The sequence below is a fragment of the Coffea eugenioides genome, chromosome 3 (genome assembly GCF_003713205.1).
Source record: "Coffea eugenioides isolate CCC68of chromosome 3, Ceug_1.0, whole genome shotgun sequence".
Classification (NCBI taxonomy): Eukaryota; Viridiplantae; Streptophyta; class Magnoliopsida; order Gentianales; family Rubiaceae; genus Coffea; species Coffea eugenioides.
In genome coordinates this window covers 38,641,596-38,659,590 of record NC_040037.1, presented here as the reverse complement: position 1 = coordinate 38,659,590, position 17,995 = coordinate 38,641,596, and the positions used below count along the sequence as shown (strand labels likewise).

At 37.4% G+C, this 17,995-nt stretch overlaps 2 protein-coding genes across 2 annotated transcripts; one reads left to right on the top strand and one right to left on the bottom strand.

Moving 5' to 3' along the window:
* Nucleotides 1-2,426: 2,426 nt before the first annotated feature.
* On the bottom strand, nucleotides 2,427-14,095 carry LOC113765708. The gene is made up of 2 exons (XM_027309951.1): nucleotides 13,841-14,095; nucleotides 2,427-2,827 (listed from the first exon to the last, which is right to left on the bottom strand). Exons 1-2 carry the CDS (start codon nucleotides 14,005-14,007, stop codon nucleotides 2,593-2,595), a joined length of 402 nt encoding a protein of 133 aa, XP_027165752.1. The 5' UTR covers nucleotides 14,008-14,095; the 3' UTR covers nucleotides 2,427-2,592.
* Nucleotides 14,096-14,587: 492 nt separating this feature from the next.
* Nucleotides 14,588-17,698, top strand: LOC113766558 (putative disease resistance protein RGA3). The gene has a single exon (XM_027310736.1). It carries the CDS (start codon nucleotides 14,588-14,590, stop codon nucleotides 17,696-17,698), a length of 3,111 nt encoding a protein of 1,036 aa, XP_027166537.1.
* Nucleotides 17,699-17,995: the final 297 nt, after the last annotated feature.

Sequence of the window (17,995 nt, the reverse complement as noted above, 5' to 3'; positions counted from 1 at the left end):
TTGTTTTTTGAAACATAAAAGTTACTAATTTGTAACGTTAACTTACTATTTTAGATGAGAAACTTACTAACAAATTTTTAGGTATTATCCTTTCTAGGTGGATGGATCCAACAATCAATCAAACGGTCATCAAAATTGTGATAACTTGTAATATCAGCTAAAAACTTTGTTTCGATAACGTTGGTTACAGGTGCATTTTCCTTCATTTAAATTAGACACACGAGATTATTCTTCACGAAATTTGTTTCCCAATCTTGTTTGTCGCCAATATCCATCCCATTGAATTTTCTTCCTTGTGCGATATATCTTTTATTCTATAAACAAACTAGTACGAGTCTATGAGAGTACGTGCGATTCACGTAGCGTAATGAAGGATTTGTTTAATAAAATTTTATTTCTATAACCAACATCTTGAGCGTCCATAATAGTCCAATAGCCATCCAAAACTCATAACAAGAGTCATAACTCTAGGGCATTTGAGGGGATGCTTGTCCTCTGTTTGAAAGTTCCCAAGGATGGAACTAGCGGCCCGCAATTGCAAATATTCATATTTTTTCCTTTAAAATTTTGACAAATTTGAAAAACTCATACATATTTTAAGCTACTAATGTATCGTAAGAAATTTTCAAAACATGTTATATTGATACGAAGGTTTATATGCATATGTATTTTGCTCCCCACAAATTAAAATTTCCAGTTCCAATCTCTAGTGCATATTTATTCATTGCCAACGCCTGTTTGAACAAATGAAGAGAACATGACAGAGCTCATGAAACATGTTTTTCCAGGAATAGCATTAGTGCTACCAGAAATCATCCTTTTCTGGGTAACCTATGATTAGAGATGGCAACGAGACGAGGTGGGTGAGGAAACATTTAATGGTAGGATAATTTGTCTAAAAAAATGACTCGAGGGGATAAGTTGATAATAAGGCTATAGTTTATAAGAGTAAAGTGATAATAATTTTAAAGGCTAAACACGTCTTTTCATTTAAATTAACAAACTCCGTTAAGTTTCACCGTTTGTCTTAGAAGTAAAGTGAGGTTTGTTTGGATAGGGTATTATTTGAAATATTATTTGGAATAATTACTGTAGCACTTTTTCTGATGTGATGTATGTGAGATAAAAAGGTGGTTGGGAATATAAAAAGGTGGGTTGGAAAATGTGTTTATGATGCAAGCGAAATATTATTTGGGATAAATTTTGTATCCAAACACTTAATGTTAAGGAAGAAATTGATATTGGAACCAAACATTAAGTGGGTAAAGTGATAAAACCCAAACAATATATATGTTTTGAAACTTTTTGAAAGGACAATAAACTGAAAGTGTATACATTTTCATCGTTGGATGTATAACGCATCATTCGAATTTGAATTTGAATTCATATTATCAAATTTATTTTCAAAATTTTAAATACATAAGTTTGAATTTAAATACATAAGATTTATTTTCAAAATTATCAAAATTTAAAAGGGAGAAAATATGAATATCTAGAACTTGGGGAGCGGTGGTCCCTCCCCTTCCCTTGCTAGTTCCGGTCTTCCAAACTGTGGACAAGCATCCCCCCAAATCCCCTAGAGTTTTAACAATCAGTGACGTTTCCAAATTATCCCTATTTAATGAAAATCACTTGTAGGTGGTAGCGCCGCCATGGAAGTTCTTGCAACCACGGACATCCTTAATTGAAACTTCAAAATAAGTTCATAAATCAAATTGGTTAGGAATACAAATTAGAAATTAAATTGGCACTAGTGAAAAAGTTTAAGGATGAAATTCACCATTTCTCCTTTTTTTTTTTTACAGCAACTTCCTTTCTCACGCATGCATAGCACGTTCTCTCACGCTAATTTGTTTATAGATTAGAATATATACCACACAAGGAAGAAAATTCAATGGGATGGGCATTGGCGATAAACAAGACTGGGAAACAAATTTCTTGGGGAATAATCTCGCATATCTTCTTTAAACGAAAGGAGAAACCAATTATGTTCCTGAACTTAAATTGTTTGGAAGAAGGGGGAGGAAAGAAGCAAGAAGAGGAAGCAGAGACAGAGCGACTTTTGAATCCTAATTATCAGACATCGAACAAAGACTCTTATTCTCCAGCCAAAACCAACTCAAAACTGTCTAGAATCAGTATCATTTATCATTTGTTCGATCCAATTACCAAGCCCAGCTGATCTCCTGTGATAGGAGTCTGGCTGCCCCTGACCTTCAGAACGAAATCGCTTGATTATAATTTTTCACTCTCAGAATGTGCAACAACTCATTTGCAGTCAAAGATTATTCTCGCTCATTATGTATAGTGTATTAGTGGGTTTGTCGTTGAATTTCCAGGTTTTGGTTACAAGGTGGAGGAGGGGGTACTCACCAAGCTTTTAGCCGGATTGGATAATTTAGTTATGGATTTTGGCTTGACTGTTAATCTCTCCAAAAGTGAGTGAAAGTGGATTCATTCTCTAATTCATGACAATTTGGATAATAGTTTTCGTTCTTCTGTAAAAGACAATTCTTGAAATTATACAGGAAGGATTGAAATCTATACCAAAAAAACTATTGCTCAAATGCCAAAAAAAAAAAAAAAACAAAGCTATTCAGATGGTTCAGTAATAATAGGCTTCCCTTGCTTTCTCAGCTTGGCCACATTTTCTTTCATGGCTTCCTTCCTCCTCTTACTTGCCAGAACTTTGGCCGTTAGGCCGCTCACATTGGGGTCCTTTTTCTCCTCCGGTGGAGGTGGTGGTGGTCTTCTAGCAGCACCACTTGCATTTTTTTCAGCCGTGTTCAAGCCTAGCACTGCACCAACCAAACCAAATGCAAGACTTCTGCATGACAGAAAGAACCCCCATGATTCAGGAAGATGTCCATATCCCTAAACTGACAGTACTTCTTTTATGTTCCTGTGTCTTTTTATTACAGAGAAGTGATGAAAGTAAAGCATTCTTGGAAACTTATACACATCGATTAACTATTGTTAGGCATGGTAACTGAGTCAATCTATCATTTTCTCTTAGATAAGATAGCAAATTTTGCTCAAACCAGCAAAGGCAAAGCCCAAGTGTTGGATAATTGGCTACAACAATGTTAACACTATCTGCTTGAGTCGTGCGTAGCACTGTCCTAAGAAACTATTTCATGAAATTGAAATGTTTCCCCAGGATTAAACAAGCCTTCTTCTATTTATTGCGAACAAGAAAGACAAACTTTCTTCTTATTGCAAACTAGAAGGACCAGAACTAGCAAATTAAAACCAGCAGATATATATATAAAAAGGATGAGAACAGAATTATCAGGAAGATATCAACTAACAAAAAAATAAAAGAGAGAGAGAGAGAGGGATAGAGCAGCTATCAAAAGATATTAACTGAAGCTGCTGGGGTAATTTTCTGAGGGAGAAGTGGATCCTATTTATAGACTTCAGAGTGAGGTGCAACCCTTCTCACTTCCGATGTGGGACAAAGACTGCAACCCTTCTCACTTCTCAATGTGGGACAGAGAAAATAATACTTCTCATTTTTTCGATGTGGGACAAAGAATATTTTTGAAATACTATATATTTTACAACAATCTCCCACCTATTTCAAAAAAATTCTTTGGATAAAGGAAGAATTTTAAAAGTACTCTGCTGGATTTGGTTGAAATGTAATTAGATTGGTGTCTTTTGGACTATGAACCAAACATAGATTGATAAAATATGATCTACAGAATTATTGGTGAAATATAAATTTCTATGAACCAATAACTCTTGATGTATGACAGAGATTTTATCAATCACATTACAACCCATAATTTGCTGTTAACGCGATTTTGCGCTTTTTGGCCGTGCGCCTGCCTGGTTATTCATGAGAGCTCTAAAGATTTGACCAATGACTCTTATAGGAGCGGCCCCACTCCACTCTCATATAGGTGAATTCATCAAGTGTATATTGCTTTAACTACACCTCCCTAATGGGATATGAATTCATTAAGAGTTTTAACTCATCCTCACAATTACTCAAAGCACTTATCTCTAGAGGGACTTAAATTTGAAGTGCTTTACTATCAATATAGACTTGTTATTACCCATATGAACCTACTTCATGGGATCACCAATCACATAGGTTGGGTTACCGTCTCTATTGACAACTTGTTGGTCGAAGTCCCATTTCTTTTCGTAGTTTGAAGAATCAATTTTCTTCCTACGGGTTTAGTCAGAGGATCGGCCAAATTCAACTCTGACTTTTACAATTATACGATTTATTTTTAGCTATGGCAATCGCTGCTTGACAGTCACAATGTATGGACACAGGAGGCAACAAATCCTTAGTTGAAGGAATGTTAGCTAAGAAATTTCTCAACCACTCGGCCTCAGTCCCTGTCAGTTCCAGAGCTACAAACTCTGACTCCATTGTTGATCTAGCAATGATTGTCTGTCTAGCAGATTTCCATGCTATTGCACCACCACCAAGGGTGAACACATAACCACTAGTGGATTTCGTATCATTTGAATCAGAGATCCAATTAGCATCACTGTAACCCTCTAATACAGTGGGAAATCCACTATACAGGATACCAAAATTCATGGTACCTCTCAAATATTTCATTAGTCTGACTAATGCAAACCAATGCTCACGGTTGGGATTATGGTATATCTACTCAGTCGACATACAGCATAAGCTATATCAGGTCTAGTGAAATTCATCAGATGCATCAGACTCCCAATAATCTGAGCATATTTAGACTGAGCAATTGGGTCACCATTATTTTTCTTTAATTGAGTGTTAGCATCATAAGGAGTACTCACAGGTGTCACATCATAATTTTCAAACTTCCTAAGAAGTCTCTCTGTATAATGTTCTTGTGACAACATTATACCATCACCTTTCCTTATGATTTTAACACCAAATATTATTTTGGCTTCACCCAAATCTTTCATATCAAAATCAGAAGACAAAAAATATTTAGTACTATTTACAATATCTAGACTAGTACCAAATATAAGCATGTCATCCACATATAAACTGATTATCACATATTGATCATTTATAATTTTGAAATATACACATTTATCCACTTCTACAGACGAGAATCCATCTTTTATCAAGACTTGATCAAATTTCTCATGCCACTGTTTAGGAGCTTGTTTTAGACCATAAAGAGATTTAATTAGTTTGCAAACCTTATTTTCTTGTCCAGATACAATACATCCCTCAAGTTGAAACATATAAATTTCTTCTTCTAAATCACCATTTAAAAAGGCTGTTTTGACATCCATTTGATGAATAACAAGTTTATGGATAGAAGCTAAAGCAAATAAAACTCGAATAGACGCAATTCTAGTTACTGGTGCAAATGTATCAAAATAATCAATATTTTGTTTTTGAGAAAATCCTTTTGCTACTAAACGAGCTTTGTACTTTTCTATAGAGCCATCAGAGTTAAATTTTCTTTTAAAAATCCATTTGCAACCAATAGGTTTTGCACCAGGAGGTAAGTCTACCAAAATTCAAGTTTTATTTGACAAGATAGAATCAATTTCAGATTTAATTGCTTCTTTCCAAAATTTACACTCAGGAGAAGAAATAGCATCGGAGTATGTTAAAGGATCATTATCAACAAGAAAGGTTTGGAAATCATTTCCAAATGAAAATTCTTTTCTTGGCCTTTTGCTCCTTCTTAATTCCTCAATTGGAATAATTTCCTTATTTATTTCAACAGGTGCATGAGAAATTTTACTAGACAGTGGAAAAATATGTTCAAAAAATTCAGCATTCTTTGTCTCAATAATTGTATTACAATCAAGTATATCACTTCTTAACACAAGAAATCTATATGCAGCACTATGTTCAGCATATCCAATAAACATACAATCAGAAGTTTTAGAACCTATTTTCCTTTTCTTAGGTTCAGGCAATAAGACTTTAGCAAGACACCCCCAAACTTTTAAATATTTCAAATTTGGTTTATAATTTTTCCATAACTCATAAGGTGTTTTGCCAGTCTTTTTATGTGGGATTCTATTTTGTAAGTGACATGCAGATAATATAGCTTCTCCCCATAAATTATCTGGAGCATGAGAACTAATTAACATAGAGTTCATCATTTCTTTTAACGTTCTATTTTTCCTTTCAGCTACTCCATTAGATTCTGGTGAATAAGGTGGAGTTATTTCATGTATTATGCCTTCCTGTTCACAAAGGTTATCTAAAGTTAAATATTCTCCACCCCTATCTGATCTAATTCTTTTTATCCTTTTATTAAGTTGATTTTCTACTTCAGACTTATAGGATAAAAAGGCATTATAAGTATCATCTTTATTTCTAAGTAAATAAACTTTGGTATATCTAGAATAGTCATCTATAAAGGTGACATAATACCTTTTCCCACCTCTAGTCATTGTTTGTTTTAAATCACCTAAATCAGTATGAATTAAATTTAATAACTCAGTTTCTCTATGGACAGTTATACAACTTTTCTTTGTTATTTTAGCTTCTGCACATATTTCACATTTGTCCATATTATCATTAATACCAGAAATTAGACCACATGATTGCATTTTCTTTATATAACCAATATTAACATGTCCTAATCTAGCATGCCATAAAGAAATGGAATCAACAATATAAGCAGAAGAAGATGCATTTTCATTTATCACATTGGAAATATTAAGTACAAAAAGTCCCTGATTACAATAGCCTTTCCCTACAAACACATTATTTCTTGTCATTACAATCTTTTCAGATTCGAATGATACTTTCACCCCAACTTTTCCAAGCAAAGCCACAGAAACAAGATTTGCCCGAATATTTGGAACATGCAGCACATCATTAAGAGCCAAAGTATTTCCTGAAGTGAGTTTCAATAGTACTTTGCCCTTACCCAGAACTTTAGTAGTTCGTGAGTCTGCAAGGTAAACTATTTTTTCATCATCCCCTATTGAAGTATAGGAGGAAAACGCTTCTCGATTCGCACATATGTGCCGAGTAGCCCCAGAGTCTACCACCCATTCTTTAACATTAGCTGCAATGTTCACTTGAAAGATGACTGCAGCAATTATTTCATCTCCTTCGGTTAAATTAACCTTAGGAGGATTACCATTTGCTTTGTCACCTTTATTGTATCTATACAGGGCAACATAATGTTCTGATTTTCTACAATAATGGCAATTGCCTTTCTTTTTCTTAAAGTTGGGAATATTAGGCTTGTAATTGGAATTTTTTAGTCTATTATACTGGGACTTATTGGCTTGCATATAGCTACAATACACGTCAAATAATTCATTTAAGAGTGTTTGTAAAATAGTATGCCTACATACCTTATTGGCATATTGCCACGATTCTTGTATTTTGACATCTGTGGTTGAAGCAGGTTGGGACTCCGTTAGTGCATAGACCACTCCATGGATGTCGAGTCGTGAGTGTACTCGTTCTTGCCACCTTTTGTGTTGACTTTTCAACGCCCACCATTGTTGATTTGTCAAGCCACAGCAGCAAATTCTTGACTTCTTGCTGCAGCCGCAATTCTTGATTCTTGACTGTGGCAGAATTTTGTAATCCCACATCGTCAGAAGCTGAGGGAATAGCCTCCATTGTTTCCTATAAATAGAGAAGGCCTTTGAGAAGTTTCAATCGCACCACTCAAGAGAGTTATATGGGCTGTTAGCTTCTTGAGTCATCTAGCCCATTTAGTCAAATATTTTAGGCTCTCTTGATTTGAGTTTAGGAATATTTTCTAAACTCTTTTGTAAGTGCCTATTGGCCTAGGAACCACTTTCCTACGGTCTTTTGTATTTCTTCTTCATAGTAGAAATATTGCTCCTCTCTCGCCCGTGGAAGTAGGTCAATTTGACCGAACCACGTAAATCTTCTGTGTCTTTTATTTGCTTTGTTATCCGTCTTTATATGGTCGGTTTTACCGCCTAATTATTATATGGCTGGTATCTACCGCCTATCTATTATATGGTCGGTTATACCGCCTAATTTGTGCTAACTTGAGTTTGTCTATTTCCTGGCCCGGTCCTAACAAACTGGTATCAGAGCTGGTTGTTATATTTTGCAAGACAGGTTCATCTGGTGGGGTCCGTCCATCCTGTGGGGCCCACTCATCTTGTGGGGTCCGTTTATCTGTGGGGCCCACTCATCCTGTGGGGTCCGTTTATCCGTTGGGGCCCGCTCACCTTGTGGGGTCCGTTCATCCCCGTGGGGCCCGCTTATCTCGTGGGGTCCGCTCACCCTGTGGGGCCCGCTCACGAGGCTTGCATATTTGTTTGGCCAATTTTTGAGACAAATTTTAAGTTACTGATTTTGTGGCAACAATGACGATAACAAAGACGGTTGTCGAGAAATTCGACAGGAATGTCAACTTCGGAATGTGGCAGCTCAAGATGGAGGCCATTCTTGTTCAAGACGGAGTTGATCTAGCGATTCACGGAATCGAGAATAAACCAGAAGATGTAAAGGATGCGAATTTCGCTGATATGGATAAGAAGGCCAGATCCAGTATAATCTTAAATCTCTCCGATGAGGTATTGCGTGAGGTAGCAACGGAGACTTCAGCCAAGGCTATGTGGGATAAATTGAAAGCCTTGTATATGAAGAAGACAGTCGAGAATCGGCTATATTTGAAGCAGAGTTTGTACATGCTTCGGATGTCTGAAGGTACATCTATACTCTCCCATCTTGATAAATTTGATTCCATTATTATGGATTTGGGGAATATAGATTCAAAAATTGATGATGAAGATCAAGCCCTATTGCTTTTGTGTTCCCTTCCCCAATCTTTTAAGCATTTCCGCGATACTATGATTTATGGAAAGGAAACAATTTCGTATCGGGAAATTAAATCTGCATTAAAATCTAAAGAGCAGATAGATAGGGACATTACTGGGGAAACTAGTGGGAGTCAAGCCGATGGCTTGTTTGTTCGGGGTAGATCTGAAAAGAGAAACACAGAAAATAGAAGTAGATCCAAGTCCAGACATAAAAATGTGGTGTGCAATTATTGTAAAAAGAAGGGCCATGTTATCTCTGATTGCTTTAAATTGAAAAATAAAGAAAAGCAAAAAGGGAAATTTGTTGAGAAAAATACTGAATCCGCTGAAGCTAGTATAGCAGCTGATGAGAATGATGGAACCATTTTCTGTGCAACGGAAAATATTTTTAGATCTAACAATGAGTGGATTTTAGATTCGGGTTGTTCATATCATATGTGTCCCAATAGGGACTGGTTTTCAACATATGAATCAACTGAAGGTGGAGTTGTCTTAATGGGCAACAACGCTGTTTGTAAAGTTGTTGGCAAAGGCACAATCCGGATTAAAATGTACGATGGTATTGTGAGGACGCTCACAGATGTTAGACATGTTCCAGATTTGAAGAAAAATCTCATCTCTTTAGGCACTCTTGAGTCTATTGGGTGCAGGTATTCAGGTGGAGATGGAGTTCTCAAAATCAGTCGAGGAGCTTTTGTTGTTATGAAGGCACACAGATCTGGTACTCTATATATTTTGCAGGAATCTACTGTTACAGGTGCTGCTGCTGTTTCTACATCAACTTTGTCTGATTCTGATTTTACCAAATTATGGCACATGAGATTGGGGCACATGAGCGAGAAGGGCTTATCTATTTTATGCAAACGAGGTCTTCTTGGTAGTCAAAGTATTGGAAAGATGGGACTCTGTGAACATTGCATTTTTGGAAAGCAGAAGAAAGTTAGCTTCCAGTTGCCGGCAGTTCACAGGACAAAAGGAACTTTGGACTACATTCATTCAGACCTCTGGGGGCCTTCTCGTGCTCCTTCTAAAGGTGGTGCCAGGTACATGTTGACTTTCATTGATGATTATTCAAGGAAAGTTTGGGTATATTTTCTTAAGCATAAAAATGATGTTTTCCTAACTTTCAAGCAATGGAAAGTTTTGATTGAGAAGCAAACAGGAAAACACATTAAGCGGTTGAGAACAGATAATGGCATGGAATTTTGTGGAGGTGAATTTAATGAATTCTGCAAGAATGAAGGAATTGTTCGGCATCACACCGTCAGGATGACGCCTCAACAAAATGGTGTGGCTGAACGTATGAACAGAACGCTTTTGGAGAGAGCAAGATGTATGATCTCCAATGCAGGGTTGACAAACGACTTTTGGGCAGAGGCGATCAATATGGCCTGTTATATTGTCAACCGTTCTCCTTCTGCATCTCTTGATTTCAAAACTCCTGAGGAAGTTTGGTCAGGTACTCCTGCTGATTACTCCAATTTAAAAGTTTTTGGGTGTCCAGCATACATGCACGTGAATGATGGAAAATTGGAGTCTAGGGCTAAAAAGTGCATTTTTCTTGGGTATGCTTCTGGGGTGAAAGGATACAGATTATGGTGTCCTGATCCCAAATCCCCAAAATTTGTAATCAGTAGAGATGTTACTTTTGATGAATTATCTATGTTATCTTCCAAGAAGGAGTCTTCTAGTCCTTGTACTACTGATAGTACACAGAAGCAGGTGGAGCTTGATATTGGCAGTTCTGGTCCTTCTCAGACCAAATCTTCTATTCAAATGCCAGTAGATACACCTGAATCTACTGTTGAAGATAGTTCTGAAGAAGAAGAGTATTCCATAGCCAGAGATAGACAAAGGAGAGACATTCGACCACCACAAAGATATGCAAATTTAGTTGCATATGCTTTGTCTATTGCAGAAGAAACTGATGCAGTTGGTGAGCCTTCCACCTATTCAGAAGCAGTTTCTTGTGATGATTCTGCAAAATGGTTGATTGCGATGAATGAAGAAATTGAATCTCTTCATCGTAATGAAACTTGGGTTCTTGTAAAGCCGCCGTCAGCTAAGAAAATTGTCGGTTGCAAGTGGGTCTTCAAGAAGAAGGAAGGTATTCCAGGGGTTGAAGATGCAAGGTATAAAGCACGATTAGTTGCAAAGGGCTATAGTCAGGTACAAGGTGTTGATTTTAATGATGTGTTTTCACCTGTTGTTAAACATAGCTCTATTCGTGTTTTACTTGCTTTAGTTGCCATGTATGATTTGGAGTTAGAGCAGTTTGATGTTAAGACAGCTTTCTTACATGGCGAACTTGAAGAACAAATTTATATGAAACAACCCCAGGGTTTTGAGATTGAAGGTAAGGAAGACCATGTTTGCTTATTGAAGAAATCCTTATATGGATTGAAGCAGTCTCCAAGACAATGGTATAAAAGGTTTGATTCCTTTATGTTGGGTCATGGTTATTTGAGGAGCATGTATGATAGTTGTGTTTACTTCCGAAAGTTAAATGATGGTTCTTTTATTTATTTGCTGCTTTATGTTGATGACATGCTCATTGCTGCCAAGAATTTGTCAGAAATTCACACTTTGAAACTGCAGTTAAATAGTGAATTTGAAATGAAAGATTTGGGAGCAGCTAAGAAAATTCTTGGCATGGATATCAAAAGAGATCGAGGAGTAGGGAAGTTATTTTTGACCCAGAAAAATTACCTTGAGAAAGTTTTGGAGCGTTTTGGCATGAAAGATGCTAAACCAGTATCTACTCCTCTTGCTAGCCATTTTCGGCTATCTGCTGCTCAATCACCAAAATCAGATGAAGAGGAAGATTATATGGCACGGGTTCCTTATTCCAGTGCAGTCGGCAGTATTATGTATGCAATGGTTTGTACTCGTCCAGATATTGCACAAGCAGTCAGTGTTGTTAGCAGATATATGTCTTGCCCTGGTAAAACACATTGGCAGGCTGTGAAGTGGATTCTCAGATATTTGCGAGGTACTTCAAATGTATGTTTGGAGTTTGGAAGAAATAATAACACTTTGGTTGGTTTTGTAGACTCAGACTACGCTGGAGATCTTGACAGGAGAAGATCACTTTCAGGCTATGTATTTTGCATTGGCGGTTGTGCTGTTAGTTGGAAAGCTACTCTACAACCTGTCGTAGCTTTGTCTACTACTGAAGCAGAATATATGGCTGTGACCGAGGCAATCAAAGAAGCCTTGTGGTTGAAGAGTTTATTTAGCGAGCTAAGTCTATATCAAGGTGTTACTGATATTCACTGTGATAGTCAAAGTGCCATACACTTGACTAAAGATCAGATGTATCATGAGAGGACGAAACACATTGATGTGAAGTATCACTTCATTCGGGATATCATTGCTGAGGGAAAAGTCCTTATTCAGAAAATCAATACCAAGGACAATCCAGCCGATATGTTTACGAAGCCTCTTCCAGTTTACAAGTTCAAGCAGTGCTTGGATTTGATTGGTGTTCATTATTGGTGATTTACGCCCATTGGGGCTTATGTGGAGAAGGTGGAGCAGTTTTACTATTTGATGGTGGAATCCAAAATTATGCCAAGGTGGAGATTTGTTGATTTGTCAACGCAGCCGCAATTCTTGATTGGTGGCAGAATTTTGCATCCCACATCGACAAAGGCTTGAGGAAGCCTTCTCTTGTTTCCTATAAATAGAGGAAGGCCATTGAAGGTTTAATGCACCACTCAAGAGAGTTATATGGGCTATTAGCTTCTTGAGTCATCTAGCCCATTTAGTCAAATATTTTAGGCTCTCTTGATTTGAGTTTAGGAATATTTTCTAAACTCTTTTGTAAGTGCCTATTGGCCTAGGAACCACTTTCCTACGGTCTTTTGTATTTCTTCTTCATAGTAGAAATATTGCTCCTCTCTCGCCCGTGGACGTAGGTCAATTTGACCGAACCACGTAAATCTTCTGTGTCTTTTATTTGCTTTGTTATCCGTCTTTATATGGTCGGTTTTACCGCCTAATTATTATATGACTGGTATCTACCGCCTATCTATTATATGGTCGGTTATACCGCCTAATTTGTGCTAACTTGAGTTTGTCTATTTCCTGGCCCGGTCCTAACATTTTGAAATTTTCATTGGCGAAAATTTCAATTTTGGATACATCTGGAAAGGGCTTGGCGAATGGTAGTGCCACTGCAACAGTTGCTGATGAAGGCTGCGGGGTGCTAACATTGTCAGATGCCATAGTTTCTTAGATTGTTGGATAATTGGCTACAACAATGTTAACACTATCTGCTTGAGTCGTGCGTAGCACTGTCCTAAGAAACTATTTCATGAAATTGAAATGTTTCCCCAAGATTAAACAAGCCTTCTTCTATTTATTGCGAACAAGAAAGACAAACTTTCTTCTTGTTGCAAACTAGAAGGACCAGAACTAGCAAATTAAAACCAGCAGATATATATATAAAAAGGATGAGAACAGAATTATCAGGAAGATATCAACTAACAAAAAAATAAAAGAGAGAGAGAGAGAGGGATAGAGTAGCTATCAAAAGATATTAACTGAAGCTGCTGGGGTAATTTTCTGAGGGAGAAGTGGATCCTATTTATAGACTTCAGAGTGAGGTGCAACCCTTCTCACTTCCGATGTGGGACAAAGACTGCAACCCTTCTCACTTCTCAATGTGGGACAGAGAAAATAATACTTCTCATTTTTTCGATGTGGGACAAAGAATATTTTTGAAATACTATATATTTTACAACACCAAGTGCCACTGAGAATTGGAAAAATCATTTAGTAGTTTGAACTCCATTTGACAATGTTTAAAAGTTTGGCATTTCCAACATGTTAAGTTAGTTCATTTTCCTAGAGAAATTCGTGCTTAGGTTTTTCTTCTATTTTCTTCTTTTAAAGAATGCGTTAACTATCTAAACTACAATCACCAAGACCTGTATTTTTACTGGATATAAATCTTTAATTTTGGACAGAAGAACTTTATAATGGATTTTCTTTTGGCAGTGAAGGAACATTTGGCTTTCATAACTGTCTAGGCAAAGGCATACAACATACAAGAAACAGAACCAAACTACATTGTTAAACAAACCTGCGGTAGAGAAGGTTGGGGCATGGAGCTTGATCAGAACCACGATGAAATGCAGAAACTCTAGGGAAACTCAAAGACGACTGAGTAGCATTACTCTGCTTTGATCTCGTCGAAATTGGTATTGCTGTAGTTGCTGGTGCTGCTTGGGTTAACAATGAATTGGCCATAATTTTGAATCACCTGTTAATTATGTTTGAATCCAGATGAATTGACATTTTCTTTTAAAGTCCTCTGTGAAGCACGAAAAGAACTGCAAAATGGATGTCTTGTTACTTGTCTTGAAAATACCTTTCAAAACGCTACTAATGTTTTTGTACAACTTGTATGCAAATTTTTTGCTTTTGTATCAAACTTTGGGCCTGTTTGACAAATAAGTTTTTAGTCAAGTTTATCTTCTACAAGTTTTTTAATAACTTTAACTATAGTAATATTAAAAAAATTTTCAAAATTTTTAAATTATACATTTCAAAATATTTAAAAATTTACACATTTTAAAAATTTTTCTTACAATTTTTATATAAATTATCGTAAAATTTTAAACAAACACCTAAAAAACTTATTTACGTGGGACCTTTATTCCCCATAAGTAGTTAACCACGTTTAGCTGCAGAACAGGAGTCAAGAAAGTTGCCATTGGATAGCTGTGGCTCTAAGCAATTACACTCATAAACTTGTCAACCATTTTCTCCAACCAAGTCTTCCACCACTTTTTTCCTCTCAGTTTGTTTAGGCTCACAAGGAAGCAAAATGGCTGAGCTAGCTGTGCTTAGTGCCTCGGTGAAGGCCATTGTACAGGGTCCGCTGGATAAGGTGATTTCTTTAGTCAACAAAGAATTTAGCCTGATCTACGGCTTCAAGAAAGATCTTGAAAAGCTGAGAGGATCACTGGCCATGATACAGGCCTTCTTGCGAGATGCTGAGAGACGACCAGTTGGAGAAGAAGCTGTAAAACTGTGGCTGGAGAAACTTGAAGGCGTGGCTTATGATGCCGATGATGTATTGGACGAGATGAACTACAAAATTCTCCAACACAAAGTAAAGCTACAGAAGAAAGTGGAAAGCAAGGTAAAAATCTTCAGCTTGCTCTCAAATCCCTTTTCTTTTAATAGGGAATTGGCTGGTAAACTCAAGGACATAAATACAAACTTGAAAAGGATTAACCAGGAAGCAAATGAGTTTGGCCATCAGTTCCATATCAGAGATGTGGATGCAGATTCTGCTGCTGGTGCTGTGTTTTCTCATTCCATAGCAAGAAGCAGAGAGACTGACTCAGTAAGTGTTGATCCTAATGTTCTGGGAAGAGATAATGATAAATCTGATTTAGTGAAAACATTGATGAGATCAAGGGATGAAGTTGTTTCAGTTATTCCCATTGTGGGAATGGGTGGATTGGGGAAAACAACTTTAGCTCGGTTAATATACAAAGATGAAAGAATTAAGAACTACTTTGATGCAAGAATTTGGGTTTGTGGATCTGAAAATTTTGATGTAACGAAGCTTTTTGCCATGATGCTCGAATCATTGACACAAACACATGTTGAAGTACAGGGCAGGGAAGCCATAGTGAAAAACCTTCAAAAGGCTATAGGGGTTGGAAGATATCTTCTCATACTAGATGATGTTTGGAATGATAAAGCTGATAAATGGGGTGATTTTAAAAGATCAATGGAAGGGATCAACACAACCAAGGGAAATAGCATTTTTGTGACTACACGTAGTGAACAAGTAGCTTCAATAGTTGCGACGCTACCCCAACATTTCCTTGGAAAGTTATCTGAAGAAGATTGTCTGTCAATAGTGAAAGCTAGAGCATTCCCAGGAGGAGAAGCTCCAAGGGAATTGGACACCATAGGGAAGAAAATTGCAGCCAAGTGTCAAGGTTTACCATTAGCAGCAAATCTGGTAGGAGGAATTTTACGCAACAAGGGGAAATCTGAGTGGATGTTAATTTTGAATGAAGGCCTTTCTCATGTAAATGGAGATGAAAATGGTAGTAGTATCTTGCAAATACTGAAGTTGAGCTTTGATCATTTGCCAACTCCTGCTGCTAAAAAATGCTTTGCTTATTGCTCAATCTTTAACAAGGATTTCAATTTGAAAAAGGAACAAGTGGTTCAACTATGGATGGCAGAAGGATTTTTGTATTCAAATCAAGGAAGTGATGTGATGGAGAAAACGGGGATAAAGATTTTCCACCTTTTACTGCAAAACTGCTTACTTCAAGATGTGGAGAAGGATATATATGATAATGTCATTAGCTGTAAGATGCATGATCTTGTGCATGATCTTGCAAGTTCTGTTTCAAGTGCCAAAAGCAGATGCTTCGCATTGAGCACATTGAGTGAAACACCGCAAAATCTGCTGGAAGAAAAGGCAAGAAATCTGCGCACGTTGTTCTTGAAACATGATGTTTCTCACCAAGTGTTGCTAGAGTTTGTACTCTTGCGCGTACTAAATTTGGAGGGTGCAGATCTTGTTAAGGAACTGCCCTCCAAAATCAACAAGCTAACACATTTAAGATATCTTGATGTGTCAGGAACCCAAATTAAGGTTCTGCCAAACTCCATTTGCAAGTTGTATAATTTGCAAACTCTGAGGGCCCTCCATCTACATGGTTCTATCGATAAGTTTCCACAAAATTTTCATAACTTGATCAGCTTGAGACACCTTCATTTTTACTTTCCTGAAAGATTTCAAATGCCATTTGGGATAGGAAAACTGACTGATCTTCAAGCATTGTCATGCTTTAATGTGGATCAAGAGAAGGGCCGTAGAATTAGCGAGCTGGGGTGCTTGAATAACCTTGGAGGTGAATTGAAGATACGCAATCTAGAACTGGTGAATGATGCAGAAGAAGCCAGAAGTGCAAATTTATCTGGAAAGCCAAATATCTACAAATTGGAATATTACTGGGGAACAAAGAGACAAGGCGACAACCAGGACGAAAATGTACTGGAAGGCCTCCAACCTCACCCAAATATAAAAAGCTTGAAGATAGAGAACTTCATGGGCAATGAGTTTCCTGTGTGGGCTATGAAAATGGCTGTCAAAACCGAGAATGCATGGTTATTACTTGAGAATTTGGTGGAGATAGAACTAGTCCAGTGTAAAAGATGTCAAAAAATTCCAATGCTCGGGCATTTACCATTTCTCCAGCGTCTCAGATTGCAAGGGCTTACTAATGTAAGAATTATAGCTCCTCCATCTTATGGAACTGATTACTACATTGGATCGAGCTGTAGTAGTCTAGGTAGAGCCATATGGTTTCCAGCACTTGAAAATCTCTTTCTAGAGGAAATGATGAGCTTGGTAGAATGGATTGATGTTCCAGATATGCCATCTTCAAGTACAACAGCATCAAGTGAAGTGAGCTTCTTTCCTCGCCTCCAAAAATTGATCATCAGGAATTGCCCGAATTTAAGGACCACTCCAAGAAAATTCCGTTGTCTCGCTAGTTTAAGCATAGCGGGTGATGGCAGCATCTTGCCATTGTCAAGCATATGTAGTAATGTTTTCACTCTTGAAACACTACGCATATATGGCCTGTCAGATCTAACATGTCTTCCAGATTGTTTATTTCAAAACAATCCAAAGCTTGCACATTTTAACATGGGCTATTGCTCAAACCTGACAAATTTTGCTTCAAACTTGTCAGGCTGTGCCAATTCTCTTAAGATATTGGAGATTGAGCACTGCGATAGTCTGATTGAGTTACCACAAGGATTACACACCCTCCAGTCACGTGAGAGACTAACAATAAATGGATGTGGCAGTCTCAGATCCATACCAGCGCCAGAGTGCCAGGGCCAGGCCATACTTCTCTTTGTAACTGGGAGTTTGCTGGTTGTCATGGATTGACCAACATCCCAGGAGAAGCATTGCAGTTTTGCACCTCTCTTGAGTATCTGTCGGTACAGAACTGCAATGAGCTTGTAGTTTTTCCAGTGGATTTGCAGAAGTTGCCTTCTCTCATTTGTCTAAGGATACGTCACTGCCCCAAATTGGATATGGTGCCCACAGGTTTGTGTGGTCATACTAGGCTAAGGCAATTGTACATAGGTTGTTTCTTGGAGTTTGGCTCATTCCAAATCATTTTCAATGGCATTGAGCAAAATCTTTCAACCCTTATAGAACTAGAATTGTTTGGGTGTTCTG